General features: G+C 39.9%; 1 protein-coding gene across 6 annotated transcripts in view; it reads left to right on the forward strand.

Annotated features, from left to right (window-relative positions):
* The first annotated feature begins 321 nt into the window (after positions 1 to 321).
* IQGAP2 (IQ motif containing GTPase activating protein 2) overlaps positions 322 to 20,755 on the forward strand; it is a 103,130-nt gene continuing 82,696 nt past the window's right edge. For all 6 annotated transcript variants that reach the window (XM_018070384.2, XM_018070386.2, XM_018070388.2 and 3 more), the window contains exon 1: positions 322 to 415. In XM_018070384.2, coding sequence (XP_017925873.1) covers positions 351 to 415 — 65 coding nt within the window. In that variant the 5' untranslated portion in view covers positions 322 to 350. The remainder of the gene's footprint in view (positions 416 to 20,755) is intronic.

The following is a 20,755-nucleotide window of genomic DNA, read 5'->3' on the forward strand; positions in this document are numbered from 1 at the left end:
AGGATGTGTAAGCTGAAACTTTACTGGCTCCCAGGCTCAGCCCTGCATGTTTGAATGCTCCATCCTACCCCCAAAACAATGGCCTAAGAGCAACATGTGTCAAAGAAGTGAAACTTGAGGTATTCATCGTAGAGAGAACAGTATACTCTTCGTGACATAAAGATCTTTGTAGACTATACTATAAAGGGCCTCTTTTAAAGAGAAGTGATACTATTTTAATTTCCCTTCTTCAGTAATTTGCCCAGGTTCTCAGTAAAATTGCTCTAAAAATCACCCCTGACTCATGTGTAACTTGGTATGGGTTTCTGCTTGCAGCTATTGTGGATGATGAAAGACTTTCTGCAGAGGAAATGGATGAGAGGAGGCGTCAGAATATTGCTTATGAGTATCTGTGCCACTTAGAAGAAGCAAAAAGGTAAGTAAATGAAAGCACATTTGTTCCTGGCCTCTAAATAAGGAAGTTCAAGCCTGTTGTTTTCTTAAGCATTGCAATTTTTATTTCAATATCTCAAATTATTTGGATTAACTGAATGTTGGAATTTCATAGCACTCAATATGAGAAACTGATGCACAATGTGAAAAGTCTGATTCAAAGAAGGATTTAGAAAAAATCAAGACATCCTCAAACTTACCATGGTGTTCATCTTCAGTGAAAGTAGGGGCTGGGTAATGGAACATGAAGCTGTGATTTTTGAGAAGCTGAGACAGGCTTATATGACTAACTGAGGTAAGTATTTTGCTCCTGGCTCTGTGGTTGTGCTCCTTTCTTGGCACTAGTGCTTGTGGAGAGACTCAGGTTGCTAAGATGGTAGAAAGTCACCTGGGCTCTTACTGATTTAATAATCGATATAATCTCAGTGCTAGGTGCAGGAGGGGCATAAGATAAGATGTACCCTGTTCTTCCTTTAGTTCCTCTAACTCACTGGACAGCAGTATTCATCTCTTGAAGCAACAGCCTGTGATGAAACACTGATTTGCCAGTGTACAGGGATTCGATCACTTCATGCAAATGTACTGTGCTATGTACACTGTATTTTCTAAACAAATATTCAACAGCATTTTCATAATGACTAAGCAAGGTACAATATCCTGGTGCTTTTGAAGTAGCTTGAAGTGCTTCTATTGTTGTATGTAAAAGCATATTTTATATTCAGTCTGGTCAGACTTTTTCAAATATGCCTGTTGTACTCAAGTTATTGCTGTGGGCACCACTGGTAGTGTCTTGCTTGTGCTCTGCATTTGTTGATGATGCTGTTTTTAATCATAAACTTAATTTGGATTACTTTCCTATTCATTTCTATTGAGAAAAGAAAACTTGAATTCTGATTAGTAGTGCAAACTATGAAATATTAGTGCAATGACAAACCATAGGACCTTTGTAATGGATTACAACAGTGTACTTCGGTCAGGAATCATCCATTAAATGATGTTCTGAGCCTTGTTTCTACACATTTTCCCTCACGATAGCTGCCACTGGTTTTGTCCTAGAGGCTTTGTTATAAAAATTAGCCATTCTTGCTTCTTTTTCACTACTGTCCCATTTGCTGTAGCAACATTGTTTCCTTTGTTCTTTGCTTCCTCTTTCCCTTGCAGAGTGATTGCCTGTTCAAATATTTAAGGTGACAAGTGTCTTACTGCTGCCAGATAGGACTGTTCTGCTCTGAACACTCCTGTTGCCTCCATTGTTCCGTTGTAAGAGATTGTCCTCAGTCAGCTGAATCAGCTCATTATGCTGGCAGGCAATTCTTCGCTCTTTTGCTGAGTCAGTTTTCTAGTGAGCTGACTGGTCTGATCCACGGGTCAGAGGAGAACCTGTGCTGGCAAGAGGAAGGGGATTGGGTGCAGCTGCACTCTTGAGAGAGGGGAGGGAGCAGGTCTCATTTGTAGAGATGTTAGATCAGCTTCACCATCTCTGGAAACTCCAGTGAGTCAAGGTTGATTTTACTCAAGGTTTCTACTTGATATGTTGCAACTTACCTATCTGCTGCCTTATGGAATTTAATCTCCAAATCCAACCTTTTTTGTTTCTTTTGCTATTATTACTAGTTTATCATCCTGGCTTTATCATCCTTTAACCTTTCCCTTTCACAGGGCTACTTGTCACTTTGAACTCAAGTCCTCCAGTTCATTTGAAGCAGCTCCCTTGATTTTTCACAGTGAAGTTATTTTTACCATTAATGACTTAAATTAGCATCTATTAGGAGTAACACCCTCCCCATCCTCGTGTTTATTTTCATAAAATGGATTCATGCTAGTAGCAAGTTTTTAGAAGAAACATTCTTTTAGCTCTGCTAGCCCATGATGGGACTTCATAGCCAAAACAGTTACTCACGGAATTGTTAGGTACCTAGAAGCATTTCTGAATCTGTTTGGAAAATCAGAATATGCAGGTCATATTCATGAGCAATGCTTACTACTGCATGAGGTGGGGATGAGTTCTGCAGTGTAGGGAGCCTTGTACTTCCCTCATCAAGGGATTGGTCTGTCATAGGTGGAGCTGATGTGGCGGTCCAATGCTGCTGGATATCCTGTCCTCTGTCTCAGCACACTGGTCCCTACTGCTCATTAGGGAGGAAAGGGTGGTGATACAGGGTGTGGTGAAGACTCTGGGAGTGCTTTTGGGTGGACAGAGCCGTTGTGGTGGGGAAGAGAGAGTGTGAGGGAAATTTCTCCCTTCACAGAGCACTGTTGAGATAGGCTTTTTGCACCATGAGACTTTGCCCCGAGACACTCTTACTAATGTAAAAACAACCTGGCAACAAACACATACAAAAAACTTGTAGAAACAAGGAGAAATGCCTGTGTCTCGTAGCTGTGTAGCCCCTAGCCATGCTTCCTCAGGAGGTGAGTAATGCTGTCCAGGGTGTCCAAGCTGGTGCCAGGCCTAGGCTGAGGTGTCAAAGGTGCATGTTCGTGTTTTCCTCAACCTTAACCTGACAGAACAGGAAACAAGAGAAAATGCTGCATCCGTAGCATAACTGCTCACTGCACAGTTATTGCCTCTCTGTGTACTCGAGTAGGAGTGAAACACATTGATGTGCAATCTTTGTTCTGTGCTTGCACAGTTATAGCATTTTCTTTGTCACTGCAGAGCCTGAACATAACCAGGGACTCTTGAAAGCAAGAGGCTCAGAGTGAAACAGAGTCATGATTCAGTCAGCAGCAAAATGAGACCAGCTTGGGAGGCTTGAGTGTAGGAAGCAGGCTACTTCACAGCACATGGTGAATCCTGCCCTTCAGCTGGGCTGAGAGAGCAGTTTCACAGGATCCAGCTCATGGATTGGCTATTCAGAGAATCACAGAATGCTTTGGGTTGGAAAGGACCTTAAAGATCACCTAGTTCCAACCGCTGTGCCATGGGCAGGGACACCTTCCACTAAACCTGGTTGCTCCAAGCCCTATCCAACCTGTTTCTGAACATTCCCAGGGATGGGGCATTCCCAACTTTTGCTGCTGCTGAATGGAGGGGTCCCAGCTGGGTTCTCATCCCTCCTCCCCAGAGCTGGAGGAGAACCTGTGGGATGTACAGGGCCCCTTCTGCTGCTTTGTACTTCCGGCAGTGGGTCTGAGTCAGAGAAGGCAGGATGGTGCCTCCAGCCCCAGGCGCGCAGCTGGTTGTGAAACTACGTGGAGCTGTGGCCTGCTTGCTGCAGCAGTACCCTCATGAATGAATCTTAGGGGTGGAAACTGCCTTTGACATTTAATCTCTGTCCTGAATGATTGGAAAGGACTTTTTAGTGTTCAGGACACCGTGGATATCAATGGCAATTTTTCCATTCAGTTGGCAGCTGCTGAAATACTGTTTCAGTAATATATTCAGCAAATATTGTTTCAGATAATCAACTGTGTGCACATACAATAAGTTTTGGACCATATTGAAGAGTAATAAATACTGAAATAAACAATAAATTGCAAAAGACTGGGGCAGAAGAGGGCTGGGACAATACTATACCAGGAGTTATGTTTTGTTTCTCGCCATATTTGTAATCAAAACACTATTATAGAGCAGCCTTGCATTTTGAAATTCCAGAGTTAATTAAACAGGTGAAGAATGTGTACTTTCAGCTGCTTTTCAAACCACTGTTTGCACACTTAATTCCTGTAGCCCAGCTTTAATAAAAACTTTGCAAGTTCAACAAGAAAGGAGAATCCTCTTGCTGCTAGCTGATGCTTCTGCAAATACCTTCTGTGCTAGGCACAGTATCTGTTAGACATATGCAGCATAGGAAATTGTTTTTTAAACACAATAGCAGGCTTGTAATATCTGCAGAGGCCAGTTGTGTTTGATAGTGTTATATTTGATACTGGAGAAAAAACATTTTGTTCTATTAGATTGCTGGGCCCCTTTCTCCTGAAAATCACACATCTAATAAAATGAAGTTTTGGTTGCTTGTATTTATATTGTTTGATTTATTACTTTTGCCTTTAAGGAAAGTTTCTTGCATACTAAAAAAAAAAAAAAAAGGTAGCAAAAAATGGATAGCATCAAGCATCCTTGAACTTCTAAGAAGAAGAAGTCAAGAATAAGCAATTAGGAGTAGGGATTTTCTCCCCTCAAGCAATGCAGCCATGGAGGCCACTAATAATGCCCTCCAAACATTGCTCTAATACATATCCAGTATAGTTTGGAAAATTTTTCTATTAAATAACAAATGTTTAAGATGGGCATGAGCAGCTGTCACAAGCCCTAATGTCTTATTGAATTAGATTAATGTTAACAGGTAGAATTTACCACAACTTCCTCCTTTCCAAAGGAAATACTTAGTACATCAAATTCTACCGTTGGCTTTTGCTGTTCTTGTCTCTTCGCAGATGTGTAATTACTGCATTGTAAAGGTAATACAGATTTGAGGGGTTTAAATTGTGATTGAAGCTTTGGCATATAAAGCAAATCAAGTTTACAGTAAATGTGTTGTGGCTGGCTAAGGTTATAATTATCCATCGTTAAGCAGATATTATTTCTCTTGGCTTCTTATAATTTATACCTTCTTATGCTAAGCTTAAATTTGAAACATGGAAGACCTCATTTTACTAGCCTTGTCTTTCTTGGCTTGAAATGGAATACACCTTGTTTCACAAAGCATATGCTGCAATTTCAGAGTCAGAACTGCCAGAATTTTTTTTTAATTTTTCTTGCTCAGCTGTTCAGTAAGGCAGGAACTTGTGTAAAACACTGAAGGTTTAGCTTCAATGTTAGGGCTATGAAGATACTGTAAAAGAAAACTACCCAGGAAATTTCTTTTTGAGAAGTCTTTTTTTTTTTTTTTTATTTTGAAAATGTAAATTCTCATTCTTTCCCAACTTTTCCATTTTATGTTCTAAAATTTGCCTTCTTCATAGTGTTGGTTTTTATTGAATTGGTTTGCAATGGCTAATTGCAGTATTGGTCACTGATGACATGATAGTTTGAAGCTGCTATATAAAAGTACATGCAGTTTAATATGCTTAAAAGGTCAAACCCTAAAGTGCTTAATTGGCTTCAGTTAAAGCCAGCAATTTTGCAGTACAGAAAGCTAAAGTTGCCAGGACTATGGGACCATGGAGAGTGGCTTTGGAGTCCACCATGTTTCTGGGGAGGTACTGGGGTCCTACGAAATCTTGGTACTACAAGTGAATTTTGCCAGGTTTCCTGCTGCTGTTTCTTCATGGGCAAAATTGTGGCAACTCTTCACCCTGGTGCTCATGAGTGAATTAATGCTACTCAAATGCTTTCAGACTACAGGAAATCTTTAAAGCTCTGTGCTTATAGGTAAATGTATAATATTGTAATCTAGCTGTACAACTAGCTCACTGTAGCCAGAAAATATTAAGATATTTCTTAGTAACATGTTTTTTCTCAGTTTGTCAAAAAAATCTGGGAGTGGTAGCCTGTCATGTAGTGGATTATGAACTTTGGCTCATCTACTCTCTCTGCTTTAAGATGAATATAGTACCAGTGAGCATGGCTGGCAACAACTCTGTGAAGGCCAAGTGTTTGAAATGAGGGTACTTTATGAGGTGAAATTCTTTGAAGAATCCTACTTAGCTGGGATATACCCATTGCTGAAGTAGCTCTGTCCATACAGAGGGATTGATCAACAAGTGCACTTGTTGTTTCATGTCTTGATCCTCAGCATACTAGAGTACTGGCTATTTTGTTTTGGCTAGTTATACAATTGTGCAGATATAGCAGAGTTTTCATATGCAGCTGTCAGCAGTATCAGTCACTCCAATAATTGCTTGGATGGTGACATTTGCATATGAAAAGTCTTAACAGTGAGATCTGAAGGAGACAGAAACGTTTGTGCTGGTTTCTGTACAGGATGCATTGACCTGCTCACTGGCATGTTGAGGTAATTTGTGCACATGTAATGGGTCATTGCTCAGTCTGTATAGTTGCAAAATAATGATGCCAAGTAATGATGGATATGACCTTTGTTTTTTGCAGACTAGACCATATGGTACTTGTTCCATAGCATGTACTGAAGCTAATAGTACAGTCTCTTCAGAGCCCAGTTAGTTTTCTTTCTCAAAGTTTCCACTCTCTTTTAGGTATGACCCTCTTAAGAAAGGAATTGGGATTTCTTCTTTTTTTTAAATTCAAGAGTGAGAAATTTGAAGTTAGGTCATACTCTGCTACCCTCATATCAGTGTAGTTTGTAGGTTCAGCTTCACCAAGAGAACACATGGCATTTTCAGTTCTCCTTCACTTTCCCCTTTTTAACTTGGATTATCTGTGGTGCAACTCAAAAGCCTCTTTGACTTTGTACTCCACCCACAAGACTAACTGCTTGTCAGATCAAAGTGATGGCTTCTTTCTGCACCCTGGGTAGCTCCTGGTTAATATTAAGCATGACCTGAGATGGCCTCACCAAGGTAGCAGCAGCAGCTGAGACATTACATTACTATAAAGAGCACACCGAGGAATAGGGATACTGGCGCTGTGAGGTAGCAGAGGTACTTTAGGCTTGCATCTTGCCTAAGAGAGTCATAGGAAGTTGCTGTTGGGAAGAATCTGTGACAGTACCTGTGGGATGGAAGGACATTCTTTGCTTAGTCTAAAAGGTTTAAGTATTGTTCTTAACATGAGGGTAAGTTTTTCTGTACTGTTTGAACTCTGCTCAGTAATTCCTATTTACCTGAGAGCAGCCTTGGCCTTTGCTTCTCTGTGTGTTAATGATGGAACAAGTGATGGCATGTGGGCTGTGTACCCCGATCACCCACGCTGGTCTGTGGGCTGTGACAGTCGCACACCATGTAGCTGACCAGCAAAGTGGTGCATTTTGCCTGGAAGGTATCCCATAGGATTGTATCCCTGGTGTGGCATTCAAAAAGCTCTGTGATCATGTGTCTGTTTGCTTTGGACCGGAGGAGGAATTACCTGGACTGATGGAATCTGCTTCTTAAGAGGTCCCTTGCAGAAGTGTACTTTTCACATGCTGAGATCCTTCTTTCTCAGCTATCATGTCCTGAAAAACTGTTGATCTTCGGAAGAAGTGTTTATTCAGGCTCTGGCAGAAACTGCTGTGGGGAGGTATAAGAGGCTTTTCACAGATCAGAAGAGATGAGACAGCAACTGTGCCTAGTGAGCTTTATAGCACTACTTTGTATAGACCACTGCTACTAGTGAGGTGCCCACAGGTATGTGATAGTGGGATCTCACTGTACTGGATTGAAAAAAAAAGTGTTCATAGAAAACATGCTTCTAGAGCAAGAGACCTTTGCTATTACTTTGTGGATGTTAGAAATCCACATCTCCACAGCTGGCTTAGCTAGTGCTTTGAGACTGGAGATTCTAAAATTGGTCCAATGATTGCTGAGATTAGTAAAAAAACTAATGTGCCACTATACCTCCAGTTTTGAATTGGAAAAGCAACTTGGGGAGTGGAGGGATCAGTGCTCACTGAATGTGCAGGTGTGACCTTGCATCTGGCTTTTGCCTTCCAGCTACTGCAGGCAAGTATTTTATGGCATAAAGAAATTTCTGAGGGATGTAAATCTGTGTTCCTTTAAACATCATTTTGTTGCCAATATCTCAACAATTCACAGACTGGAGAAGGAGCACTCTGGCAGTTTTTACCTCATATCTATAGAAATGGAATAATGCTGGAAACTGCTTTTGCTGTTGATGTTACTCACTACAGACCGTGTGAATCCTGTCTTAATAGATCGAATTACTGAAAAACCCAGTGTTCCTCACCACAAGATGAATGGCAGTCCTCTGCAAGGGACTCTATTATTTTTTTTTAAAGTAATACATGGTCAGACTTGCAACCAAGCTGTTTAGGTTGTGGAGTTGTGTGGCTCAGTGTGTGCACTGTATGGTGCTTTTGTTTGCTGTTGTTCTCAGTGTTTCACATGATTTAATAAAGATGACTTCCTATTCACCTGCATTTAAATTCAAGCTTCTAGTAAGAGGTAGGTTATAGTAGTGTCCCAGAGTTGATAAGAGCCTGTATCGATCTCTCAGGAGCTTGGACATTTGTCAGAACATTCTTCATGTTCTGGAGCCACTACCATTTGAGGCTGATAGTGTGATGCTTTTTTTTATCTAGAGATAGGCATGTGCAGGCCTCTGTGTGTGGTTGTGTAAAGCCCTCAAATTCTTTCCACCTCACTCAAGTTAGGGAAGGCTGTGAAAATGGTTCTGTTCTTCACTGTTTGCATATTTTCCAGCTACCCATGTTTCTTCCAATTGCTTATACACTGTCTGTAATGGGTTTTTGTTGTTTTTTTGGGGCGTTGTGGGTTTTTTTTGGTTTTTTTGTCTTTGTTTGTTTGAGTTGAATTGAGGAATATTGACAAGTGAGTTGTTACTGTGGTACTGACTACAGAGGTATTCTGGTAGAATGACAGCTAACTTAATGCCTAATTTTCCAGCTATCCAGAGGACAAACAGCTAGCCTGCCCTGGAATGAAGGCTCACAGACCAGCAATTGTGGTGTGCTATAAAGGTGTGCGGTGAAGAAGTACCCTACTTGCTTTGCATGGCAGCCAAGATGAGATACCGGATTCTCATCCTGGTTTTTATTGTTCCCACTTGGGTTGTTACACTTTTTGGGTTATGGGTGATGCATTTGCCTCACAAAGGAAGTGATAAAGCTGGTTTGACAACTCAAGCTCTTCTGCCAGCTGTAGTGTGTTAACTGTTCCTAAAATCCGGTTACCATCAAAGCAGAGCAGTGAGTTAAAAATTTGATGCAGTAAGGAGTGTAAAAGAACTCTTTCAGTGAATGAAATTGACTTAAAACCAATGCTTTTCACTACTGCTATTATTCTGCTCCCTAAGTCTGCTTGTTACAGGACCAAAAGCAGAATTTGTCCACTATGGCAGTAAAAACCAAAACAGTTCCTGCAGGCACACATCTGCCACTGTCCAGGAATTGCTCTGCTATGTCATAGGTATACTCAGGGCACTGGTGTGTTTTGCTTTCCAGTGGGTAGAATGAAAAGAAGCTGTGAGGGCAAGGAGAGAAGGGGAAAAGGTTCACTGGAAATGTGCAAAAAATACCTCAGACAGGAGGCTTGCAAGTGGGAGAAATCCATGGAGGGCCATTGTATGCAGGTTATGGATGTTGGCTGCTGCTCCTGGGGTGTGAGGCTGGGTGGGTATATGGAGGATACCACTACATGCCAGCCACCTTTGTCCACAGGGCAGCCTTTCACTTGCAGAAAGCATTAGAACATCAACTGCATCATAAGTTACGCTCTGTGGCAGGAGTGACTTTAAAACCTGGCTGTCAAACAGGCTGCTCTAAGATGGGTAAACATCAAACATCTATTTATGCCTTATGCTAAACCCCTTTTCCTTGTTAAAGAAACAAAGCAATGAAATTATGTTACATCAGTAGATGTTAAAAGCTGGAACATCATCTTTTCCTGATGGTTTCCAAGTTGCAGATTGCATCCCCTGACCCAAGGAAAGCACAGTGAGCTTTACTTAAGTATGTCCACATTTGCCGTGTCTGCACAGACCTGGTCATGTGGGATTTACTTTGCAGCATATTTGGGGAGTGCCAGCCCTTGGTCTCAGCTGCAATCTCTTTGCTGGAACAAAGTTCAATGAGATTCATGACTAGAACTGGGTTTTAGAGCTTCCCATTTTTCTGATTAACGTCTATAGAATAGGGAAGTGTTAACTTGTTACACCCAGTAAATTTTGAAGCACACTGTGTTTGGCTGCTTTCAAAAACAAAAATCAAAACTCCACTTCATGTTGAACATGAAACGGGGGAAAATGTGATTTTTTTTGTTTTGGGGTTTGTTGGTTGTTTTTTTTTTCCCTTTGAAGTATTGATGGCACTGAGAGAGATGTGTGTTTGCAGCTTTTCGAATTTTTAATAGTATGTTTTTGCAGTCTTCAGATCCTCTGTTTGTATCTCCCTTCCCTTTTTTTCCACAAGAGCACTGATCTTACCTTGCGATTAGCATAATACTTAATACTGCGATGTCTACTATCTATTTTGGGCATAGCTTATACTTCAGTTGAAGTCATGGTAAATGTAAGGTAAAGTATTGAATGGTATTGGCATATCTTTGTTTTCAGTTTATAAAGCTGGAGGTACATTTTAACATTCCTGCTGCTTTCTGTCTCAACAGAGAGAGACCTTGATCTGCTGTTTCTAAATAAATATAATTCTGTTGTTTTTTCAATTTCAAGATTTTCCTTACTTCCTCAAGGTCAAAGTGGTATCACATGATGGTTAGTAGCACATACTGTTCTCCTTAGTGAGAAGCTATAGGAGAGAACATACTTTAAAACAGGAATTTATCCCAGAAATGTTATTTGTGAGCTTATGCATTTCTACTATGTTAAAGAGAAGGTAGGAGTACAGGGAAACTTCTCACTATTTTTCTAGTATCTTGTATTTCTTTCTTGCCAGAGAATAATAAGTAAGAAAGATGGTGCCTGCTTAAGTTTTTCAGTGTCTGAAACTGGCAGAGACAAATTCATTTGCTGTGGTGGTTGCTGGCTGAGATTGTAATGGTATTTTCAATGTCAACAGCAATTATTTTGCATCTTAGGAAATCATAGAACATCCTGAGTTGGAAGGGACCCACAAGGATCGTAGAGTCCAACTACTGGACCTGCACAGGACAGCTCCAAAAATCATACCATGTGCCTGAGAGCATTATTCAAATGCCTCTTGAACTCTGGCAGGCTCAGTGCTGTGACCACTTCCCTGAGGAGTCTCTTCCAGTGTCCAACCACCCTCTGGGTGAAAAAAACTAATAATAATAATCATAATGTTAAACAGCATTTTCAGACCCTTGTAGAGATGTCTAACAAAAGTTTGAACTTGCCCATTACAGTGCAAAAAAAGACTAGGAAAGCAAGACTAACTGGAGGATTTAGCAAGATTGACCCTTAATAACCTGAGATGCCAAGGAAGAGGCAACAGACTGCAGCCACTGTACTGAGATCTCTGAAATCTGTAAAGGGCTCCTTATGTACTGAGTGTTCACTGGGGTCAGCAAAGCTGTTACTTGTGTTTGTTCTGCTGACACCAAAATCTGTATGTTGGCAAAATATTATATTTGATGCAGTTTTTGTTTAGATTTTACTTTAGTGCAGAAGGAATTGGATCTGTTCATCTCTAAGCAATTTCACTTTCTTGTGGTTTGATTTTAGATTTCAAATAAAAAGCTGAACTCTGCTGTTGCTTCACGGGCTTCCTAAAACCGCTAATACCTAAACTGCAGTGCAGAATTTTCATCAGTCCATTAGTTTCCAGTAAATTCAAAGATGAAATATGCACGCAATGCTTCTGACTTAAGTCCATGTCAAGATCCATGTGTTTCAAAAGAAGCCACTGTCTGAGGGCGGAGTTCTGATGTTTCTGTCTGTCTGAACTTGGTGTCACCAGAGGAATTGTATCTCTTCTGTGAAGATCCTGCTTAGCTGGTACTTTGATAACATAATGAGATTAATAATTAATGCTGAGTGTGCTGTGTGGCCTTTCATGTGATGCAGGACATGAATAAGCAGGTGACTGTTATTAAAAATTGTCTCTGCCTGCAGCATACCAAAGGCTTATGGTCCATCAGCAACAAAAAACATAATAAGAAATACGTAGAATGTTTTTATTTGAGTCCTTTTCTCTTGCTTACAGGAATGGTAGGGATTAGGGCTGAGGGGGAGTGTGAGGTGCACTTGGGGGTTTTCAAGGATAAGCAAATTCCTTTTGGAACCTCTTTTTTTTCTTTTTGTTTTTCAAGAATTGATGAAAATAAAACTGCTATTAAAATGGCTTTCTGGCATTCCAGAAAAAGAGGACACCAAAATAGCTCTTTTTCTTTTTTGTACACCAAGAAACTGATGAAATAAGGTGAAAGAAACAACTTTTGTAAATGCTATCACAGCTTCTTGTGCTTTTGGCAAGCACAAAAAGTGGTCCATTTGTCTATTTTTTTGAAGAAAAAGATTTTGAGCTTGTGTCTGATGTCTATGCTAAGAAGACACCAAAGTAATGACTTGTTCTTGTTGGATTTTAGGTGTTCCATAACTCAGTTTCATTTCAAGAGGTGGTTGAATGAAGTTCCTCACCCTTCACTGTGGTCACTTTCTCCTTTTAGCCATTTGTTTTAGGTCAGATAATTGTACTGGGACATGCAGTGGTTTGACAGAGCTGGCACCTTGCAGGGGGGGCATGGGTTTACTTGAGTATCTGCAGCAGTGGAAACAGATACAGAAGAATAATCTGCAGCTAGGGGTTTCCTCCTGCTACAGCAGGGAAACATCTACTTCTCTCAGGACTGGTGGAGTAAGGATTTGGGAAAAGTATGTGCAAATCTGTTAGAATAACTAGGTGTAAAAATATTTGACATGAGGCATTCAGCTTTTTCAGTGCTGCTGTTAAAATAAGCATGTGTCCAGTGTAAAATAGTACCACCTCAAGGCAGTGAATCCTTTCACGTGGGTGCCTACTAGTAAAAGTTCTGTCTGAGAAGCATTAGAGCATGCAAGTAAAACAAGAAAACTGCTTTGTTTAGAAGTACAGCTTTGGTAATGTCTGATAAAGCACTTTCTAAAATAACAGTTGTTAGTGCTTTTGCACAATACTGCTTTCATCCACTTCTGACATTTAAACGCTGAAATACTATTGAGTTATTGAGTTAGTGTTTGCAGAATGTTTTCGTAATGACCATATTACTCTGAGGAATCTGATCAAGGAGCCAAAAAAGTGAATAACCTCAGGCATCTTTTCTCCTGCTGCATCATCTGTTGGAAAGTTTCTCTCAAGGCACACTTTCAGAAATTGTGAAGTACCCTGACATATGTCCTATAAAGTGGCTTAATGATTTTAAAGTACAATTCTGCTTTGAATAGAGGTCATGTTTTAAAGGTCAAAAGTGCTTGAGCTTGTGATAAAAATGAGCCTTTGTTGTAAATCACTTCTGTTAGTTATGCTGGCTTGTGGCACTATAAGTAAAGCGTACTGGGTTTTTCTAGAGGTAAGACTTCTAACTGGAGTTTGTTAATTGAGGTAAGCCTGTCAAGACAAATTAGTGAATTATTACTTGATCTGCAGAAGTGTTTCCTAACAGCTGCAAATAACAAGTGAAATAGCTTGTTGTCCCACAGTAGATTTTCAAGGTTGGAGACTGGAAGAACTGTTTTGAATTATAAATTCGGCATACCTGCATGGAAGTTGAAAATAGGAGTTGGACTCCTACACTTTCCTGAGTGAAACTGTAAGAAACGCTCAGTAGGTGCTTTGTAGTGACCCAGACCTGTTCTTCTTGCACTGGGAAAGCACCGGGATACATGACAGGAGACTGATAGTTTTGTTTCATTTGACTTGATTGTGTATTCATCATGTTTGACAATTTTCTGTTTTGTGAATTGTAAAGAACCATGTGGTCAGGTCTCCAAGGAGCCCATTAATACCTCTTTTCTAAAACTTAAAAAATGCAATCTCTAAGACATAAATGTTTACATGTTCATTTCTGTGCCTGCCCTGTTAAAGTCAGCAGCACCTCTGTTCTTCTGGTGTGTAAGAACTACAGCTGACTTCTTATTCTGTGTGTTGGAGGGACTAAAATACTTTTAATAGAGGCCTGGTGCTAGCTGCTGAAATCACAGAATCATAGAATGGTTTGGGTTGGAAGGGACATTAGACATCATCAATTTCCTATCCTCACCCATGGGCAGGACACCTTCCATTAAACTGAGAGCAGTGCAAGGCTGTGCTGCTAAGGAGTGGGCAGAAAGGGTTGGAGTTTAGTGTGATGAGACTTGTCATCTTTCTCCAGCTGGTCTGGTTGGAGTTGTGGTGAAAGGGATGGATAACAATTCAGGTTGTGACACGGTGTGCAGGGAGTTGACAGCTTGGAGGACCACCAGGTAAAGCACTTGTACCCCGTGGAGAGCTTCTCATGGTTGCCAGAATATAGTTTTATTGTAACCTTCTCTCAGTTTAGCAGGTAGGGTGGTAATATCTTACATAATGCTACGAACTGCAATATTAGTAATTATTATAATTTTTAAAAATTTTAAAAAATTAAATAAAAAAAATTCTTTGCAATTTTGGGAATTTTGAATCAGTGCAACTTCAACATTACTCCTCCCTCAGAACAAGCACTGAGTGCTCACTTCATCATAAGGATAAGAAGATCTTTGTTCTGTTCCACCCAAATGTTGAACTATAAACCTCTGTCTAATCATTCTGTAAGCAATGATTTGCATCTAATAATCAACTGCTAAAGTGCACTGTTGAAGTAGCTTAGGTGTGCTCTAACTACTACACACTTAGGATAGCTATGTGGTTGTTAGGGGATCATAGCTATGTACTTGTTAGGGGACTTAGCTACAGAGAGGAGAACAAGGTCTGCCTATCCTTGGCAGTGGGGGGCATAAGACCTGGTAGCTACCAATCCCTAGATTAAACAACTTCTAAACGTGCCAGATTAATCAGTTTGTGTAACCACAATACCTAACAATCAAATGGCAATTTGTTATAGTAATTTTGACAGTTGAAAACATGATGTTATACACTTAAGTGTGTTATGGCAGAGTTTGTCTTGAAGATCAGTATTATATTCATGGTGAAGGATTGAATAGCCAAGATACTTAAAGTGAACAGGACAAAACTTACCAAAATAGCACTTGAAGAATGGAGACCTGTGCTGTTTATAGAAGCATGGTTAAAAACCCATGCTGTTTGGGAATGTGGAGAGATGACAAAACCTAAGAAGTCATCTAAACTTGGGATGATGATCATCTTGGGATGAATGGAGTATGCTTTGTGAGTATTTTGTACTGACCTGGTAAAATCTGTGACCTGTGAATTGTCTAAAAAGAAAAGTCATCCAGACAAAGCCTCATGTGATGTATTCCCTAGATCAGCTGTTCAAGATCACTCATTGTCTCCTATTTAACTTTGAATCTGTTCTTGATTGGCTATTTGCCATCTATGAGAAGTGAACGTGAAATTTAAGTTCTAATTATTGTCTTGTGTTTTTTATTTTCTCATATTTTGACTTTGCATGTGAGGAAAACTTGAGGCGTTGCCTTACTGGAGACATATCTTGTGCAACCTTGAGCAAAGTTTCCTGAGTAAAACACGAGTATACCAGTTATTCTGATTATACCAGTTGTTCTTAACACTGAGAAGGAGAATATAATCTGTGCAAGAATGCTGAGCATTTCTTTATGCTGTTTCTCTTTTTCTATGCTTTCATTTTTTAAGAAATCTTAAAATCCAAGAGATTTTCTTACTTGCCATTTACTAACTGATGCAGTCTTACTCCCTTGTATGCACAGCACTATCAGCTGTATCGTTACTTCAAAGGCTTTCTCTCACTGCTGTTTTTGCCATCTGCCTCAAACTGGTATGCCAATTTGCCAATAAAGCAAGCTGAAAATTCTTGACTACTTGGGTAGTCTGAGCAATACATAGAAAGTAATTTGTGAGCCAGTGGCAAGCATGAAAGTTGAAGCATTCTCAGGGAAGCATCTTTTTAAGAAGCACACTTGATCTTTGGGAAGGAAGGTAGCTGAGGGGGTTAGATCTTTTATTTTTCAGCAGATCTTGTTCACAAACCTAGATGAAGCTTAGTCAGTGCCTTTCTATTTTTTGAAAGGGGGTGGGGTGGAAATAGCCCAACCAAAAACTAAAAAAATCTAAACCTCATGAAGTTTTCTAACTCTTGTTCTGCCTCCTCACTTCGGTTTAAGAAGGAAAAATTTTTCTTTTGGCTCCCTTTCTGCAATTCTCTCTTACAGCCAAACCTAGTTCTTCCCATTACTGCATCTTCCTTTGCCTTTGGTTTTAGGAGGGTTAAGAGATTTGCTTCCTGTTTATAACTGACAAACAGCATTCCACTCTTTACTGGTGTCCCCTGCATTGCCCCAAAGAGGTATAGGTCTTTCTTTAACCTTCTTTAATCAGAAGCAAAAGTATTCAGAATCAGTATCATCTCCCTGGTTTTGTCAAGACAGTAATTTTTTACTAAAGCACTGTAGCAGCCTGTCTGCATGCTCAGCATCTGGATGATACTTTCATGTTGCCCTCACGTTTTAAGATTTTTGCTGTAATGAGAAGCAGTAACTAAGTATTTTAATGAGATCTTAAATTCAATGAAAGTTCATCCCCCCAGGTCAAACTTCTTGTTTGCAAGGGATGGATGCTTGCCAGTACGCTGTGCTTGAAAGGAATCATTGTGCAACATTTGTCCTTTTAAGCTATCCTACCCCATAACTGAATGCTATCAACTCAAGAATACCCCTTTTTACATGAGAACAAGCATAATAACACAGAAAACAGATATCCATCTGTTGATTCTTTAGGTTCAGACTTGGTCTTAAGAGGTGCATCTAGCCGTCTGGTTTATTTATTAATAACCATGTGTCTACACCTTGGTGTAGTCTTATTCCAGGCACGTTTCTTTTTCGTGCAAATCATGCTTGTTACAGACTAAGCCTCCCTGACCTGAACAGCTTTCATCCTCTTTTGGACTGAAACCCCAGCAGCTGATGCGACCTGGGGGAGAAGCAGTTGTGATGCAACCTGGAAGAGATTTTCTCCTACTGGCTTCAGCCACTGATAAAGAAAGTAGGTGCCATGGCAGAGCTGCAGCTCCTGCACCATGCTCCTTGCTGGCTGACATGTTTTATTCCTGGAAAAGAGAATTGGTTAGGCTTCAGAACAGCCATTTGTTATTTTATGCAGTGCAGATACTTTTTCTGGCAAGGGAAATCCTTGCTGAAGGGAAAGTGTAAGCCATATGTAGTCCTCCTTACAACAGAGATGTACTTACAGTAGAGGTTCACTCCTGTTCATGCAATTCCTGTTCATGTAATTCCTGTTCCCCTCATTCCTGCTGCAGGTAGCCTTGTCAGGGAGTATCTGTTGATAGTTACCTGGAATTTCTTTTTAGCTAGGAAGTAACTGTGAAATGGAAATTCAGAGTCGAATTACATCTGCTCTTTGTTATTCCAATGCTCCTTTATATTTGTCCTGTGGATTATTAATCCCTGTGACACCTTTTGGCTCTACTGTGGAGAGCAGAAGGGAAGTTTTATTGATCACTTATTTTTCCAGTTGATGTGCATGAAGGTAGAAACACTAGATACTTTTGGTTCAGCTAATGCTCTTCTCTGATCCTCAAAGGGTGATTTGATGGTAAACAGATGTTCCTCATTGTTAATCTTCATCCCACAGTTTCCAGGCATTAAAACAATGATTGCCTTTCATCCTTGAATTTGGAAGCTATTGCAATTCACTTGGTATTTCAGTTTAGCATTTGATGTAAGACTGGTGAGTGGTGCAAAACAGTCACTGTGCTGGGCAGTGAAGACAAATAGTGCTGGCTGTGGCTTTCTTTGCATCTAGAAATCAAATTAGCATTCAGTATTTCTAGGTTGTGGTCTTACCTGATTCTCCTGGGGATTCTCCTCAGAGGTACAGATATACTTAAGTCCTCATACCCATCACTGACTTGCTGATAAGACATTATCACAATTAACTAGGAAGTATGTAAACCCAGTACTTATGGCCTAGTTATTCTTATTCATAAGTGTTATCTCAAATAATGAAAGGAGATGTTTGGCTTCCCATTTATGGAGGAGCTCTGATACTGTGGAGACCATTATGAGACAGTAGTAAGTCAGAGGTTGGTTATATCACATGGGAAAGCAATAATGAAACTTTACAAAAATAGCTTTCTGCTGGATGCCAAGGTTGCCGTCTGGGTAATAATCAATTTTTTGAGGTTATTGCAGCCTCTGTTAGGGTACTCAGGGTACTCCTACTCTGTAGGAATTCCAGCAGTTGTAGTAGTAGCCTGCTCTGGGTCAGAATAGATTAGGCTTAGCTACTTTAGTTTGGTTCACGATGCACACTTCATTAGAGACAGTTGCTAAGTTGCTTTCTGTGCAAGATTCATTTCCTTTGAAATAGATATATCAGAGAAGACCTCTGTGCAAGCACTACTTGTCATAAAGGTGTTGTGTCAGAGCTCTGAAAGTCAGCAAAAAAGCCCACATACATTCTCCTTTTTAATATTACATCATCGCAAAACATCAGCTTTGTGTTCTTTAGAAAATAACTCTTGTTGTTTTAAAATAATCCCCATTGAGAATGTAATTAAATACCCCTTAGATGCAAAAAAAAAAAAAAGGTTTAAATACAGGTTAAGCAAAAAAGAACAATATATCTGTTTAGTGATAGTGCTAAGGAACCTTTGCGTGTCAGTGTATTTGTCAATTGAAAGGGTAGTGACAGGGACACACAGCCTTTTTGTACTTGCTCTCACTGCTAAAGGTGGAGGGGTTATACAGCTGTATTATCTATATGTGCCCAGAAGATCAATTTCAGATGCTGTGTATGTGGTGCCACTTTTATTTTTAATAATCCAGATATGGCCCATAAATCCTAGGCTAAGAACTCAGGCAAGAATGTAAACTTACCTTGAGCTGCACAGTAGCTTAACTGGCTCTGGTGATCTGTGTCTTGAAAGCAGCGTAAAGCATTTTCAGAAGATAATGAGAACCGTCAGACTCATGGCAATGCCTGGGTTTGTAGAGGAGATGCTAATAGCAAGCATACATAGGACAAATATTCAAATCAGGTGAAACAGGCAGCTTCTGACTATATCGCGTAATGAAATACGCTGACCTCTTCAACAAAGAGCAGGCATGTACATCATCTTTAACAGGCTGGAGTAATGATCTATGATTTAGTGACAGCCTTTGATTTCTACAAAGTTCTCATCTGTTGATTAGTAAAAAAGAAAAATTGAGCAGTAGCTCAGGTCTCCTAAGGATAATTAGACTAGTCTCTCTTAGTCATTCATGCATTCCATGTAAATGCATGGAAAAATGTCTAGATGCATTTATAAAAAAAAAAGTATTGATTGGATTTCAGCCTGACATGATTCTAAGTGCTGTGTTTCAATGCCTTTGGAAGCAACTGAGTAGCTTTGAGCCTTCAGTCCTAGGGAATGCTGCTTTTCTTTTGCACCACATGCACACACCTGTGAGTTCTAACAATGCAACTGCTGGGATAAATGACTGTGCTCTGTAACAGCTGTTTAAGTAGCATCCAATGCTGTTTGTGTGCAAAGAAGCATGAATTCTTGTACCTAAAATATTGGTCTAATGGTACCCAGAACTGAAGCTAATTATAAAACTGTCACATTTCTTCAAGCTCTGGTTATGCCTTCTAAAGTAGGCAGTACAGAGAAATTACATGTTTAAAAATAATGTGTGATTAGCTTCTGAGAAATTGAGACTCAAAGCGTTTTGAGACTAATTAATAAATATATTTATGCTTCTTTGAATGTGCTGGGAAGCAAAGTATAGAGCTATGGGATCTCTTGTCCAGCCTGTGTAACTGTCACTCCAATTTATGTTCTCTGACATGTTTTTGACATTCAGGCAACCTTCTAGATACAAGGCTGGAATTGTCTTAAACTGTTTGCTTTGAGTCTTCTCATAGCAAGAGGAAACTGCATCACATTGGATTTACTCTGTAAAGCCCAACACACTTGTTTGATGACAAACCCTTCTCAGAGAGTGGCTGAAGAAGCCTATGAAATGAAGGTACTTGCTCACACAAATAGGTGAGAATGTGGTCCTAAAAAAACCAGTTTCAGATGTAGTGAGACAAAAAGCACTTCTGTAAGTATTTGGACAAGATTTAACAAAGCAGGCAACAGATCTGGCTAGTCCAGTGGTTTAACTTGAGTATTGGCCCTTGAGTATAAGCATAAATAGTACATACAAAACTGCAGTATTTTATTCTGGTTGACAAAACCAAAATAGTAATTTTTAGATCTCCTATTTTTCCATCAGAAATACTGTGCTTTCCTCTTGTGGTTTCAGTTTCCATGCGGGTCTGGATGATGTCTCACCGATTGCTGAGGACAGACTAAGGGCAGGGTGAAGATGGGATAAAGCAGAGCTGGCTTAACAATAGCTTTTTGCTGCCGAGGACTTCTTGGCCCATGGAGACCATCTGGTACATGTGTCTGAATACTGATCTAGTGCTGTCTGCTGGGAGAAGTTAGTGTGACTGGAGCAAAAAAATACTTCAGGATGGTGTGCTCTCTGCTAGAGTTGAAAGAACATGGTGTAGCTTTGCCCTTTTCTGGGCTAAAGTAGCAGATGACTTAAAAGAAAGTAGAGTGCACTAGATAATACTATAACATGGGAGTGGCTTTTTTTAATGGTAGTTGCATTAGTTTGTAAATGTCATGAAGCGCAGAAACATGTGAAAAGTACATAAATTGAATATAAATCATCCACTTGTGATTAATTTTAAAAAGTTAT

This window comes from Manacus vitellinus, unplaced genomic scaffold (genome assembly GCF_001715985.3).
Source record: "Manacus vitellinus isolate BGI_N305 unplaced genomic scaffold, ASM171598v3 scaffold_18_pilon, whole genome shotgun sequence".
NCBI classification, from domain to species: domain Eukaryota; kingdom Metazoa; phylum Chordata; class Aves; order Passeriformes; family Pipridae; genus Manacus; species Manacus vitellinus.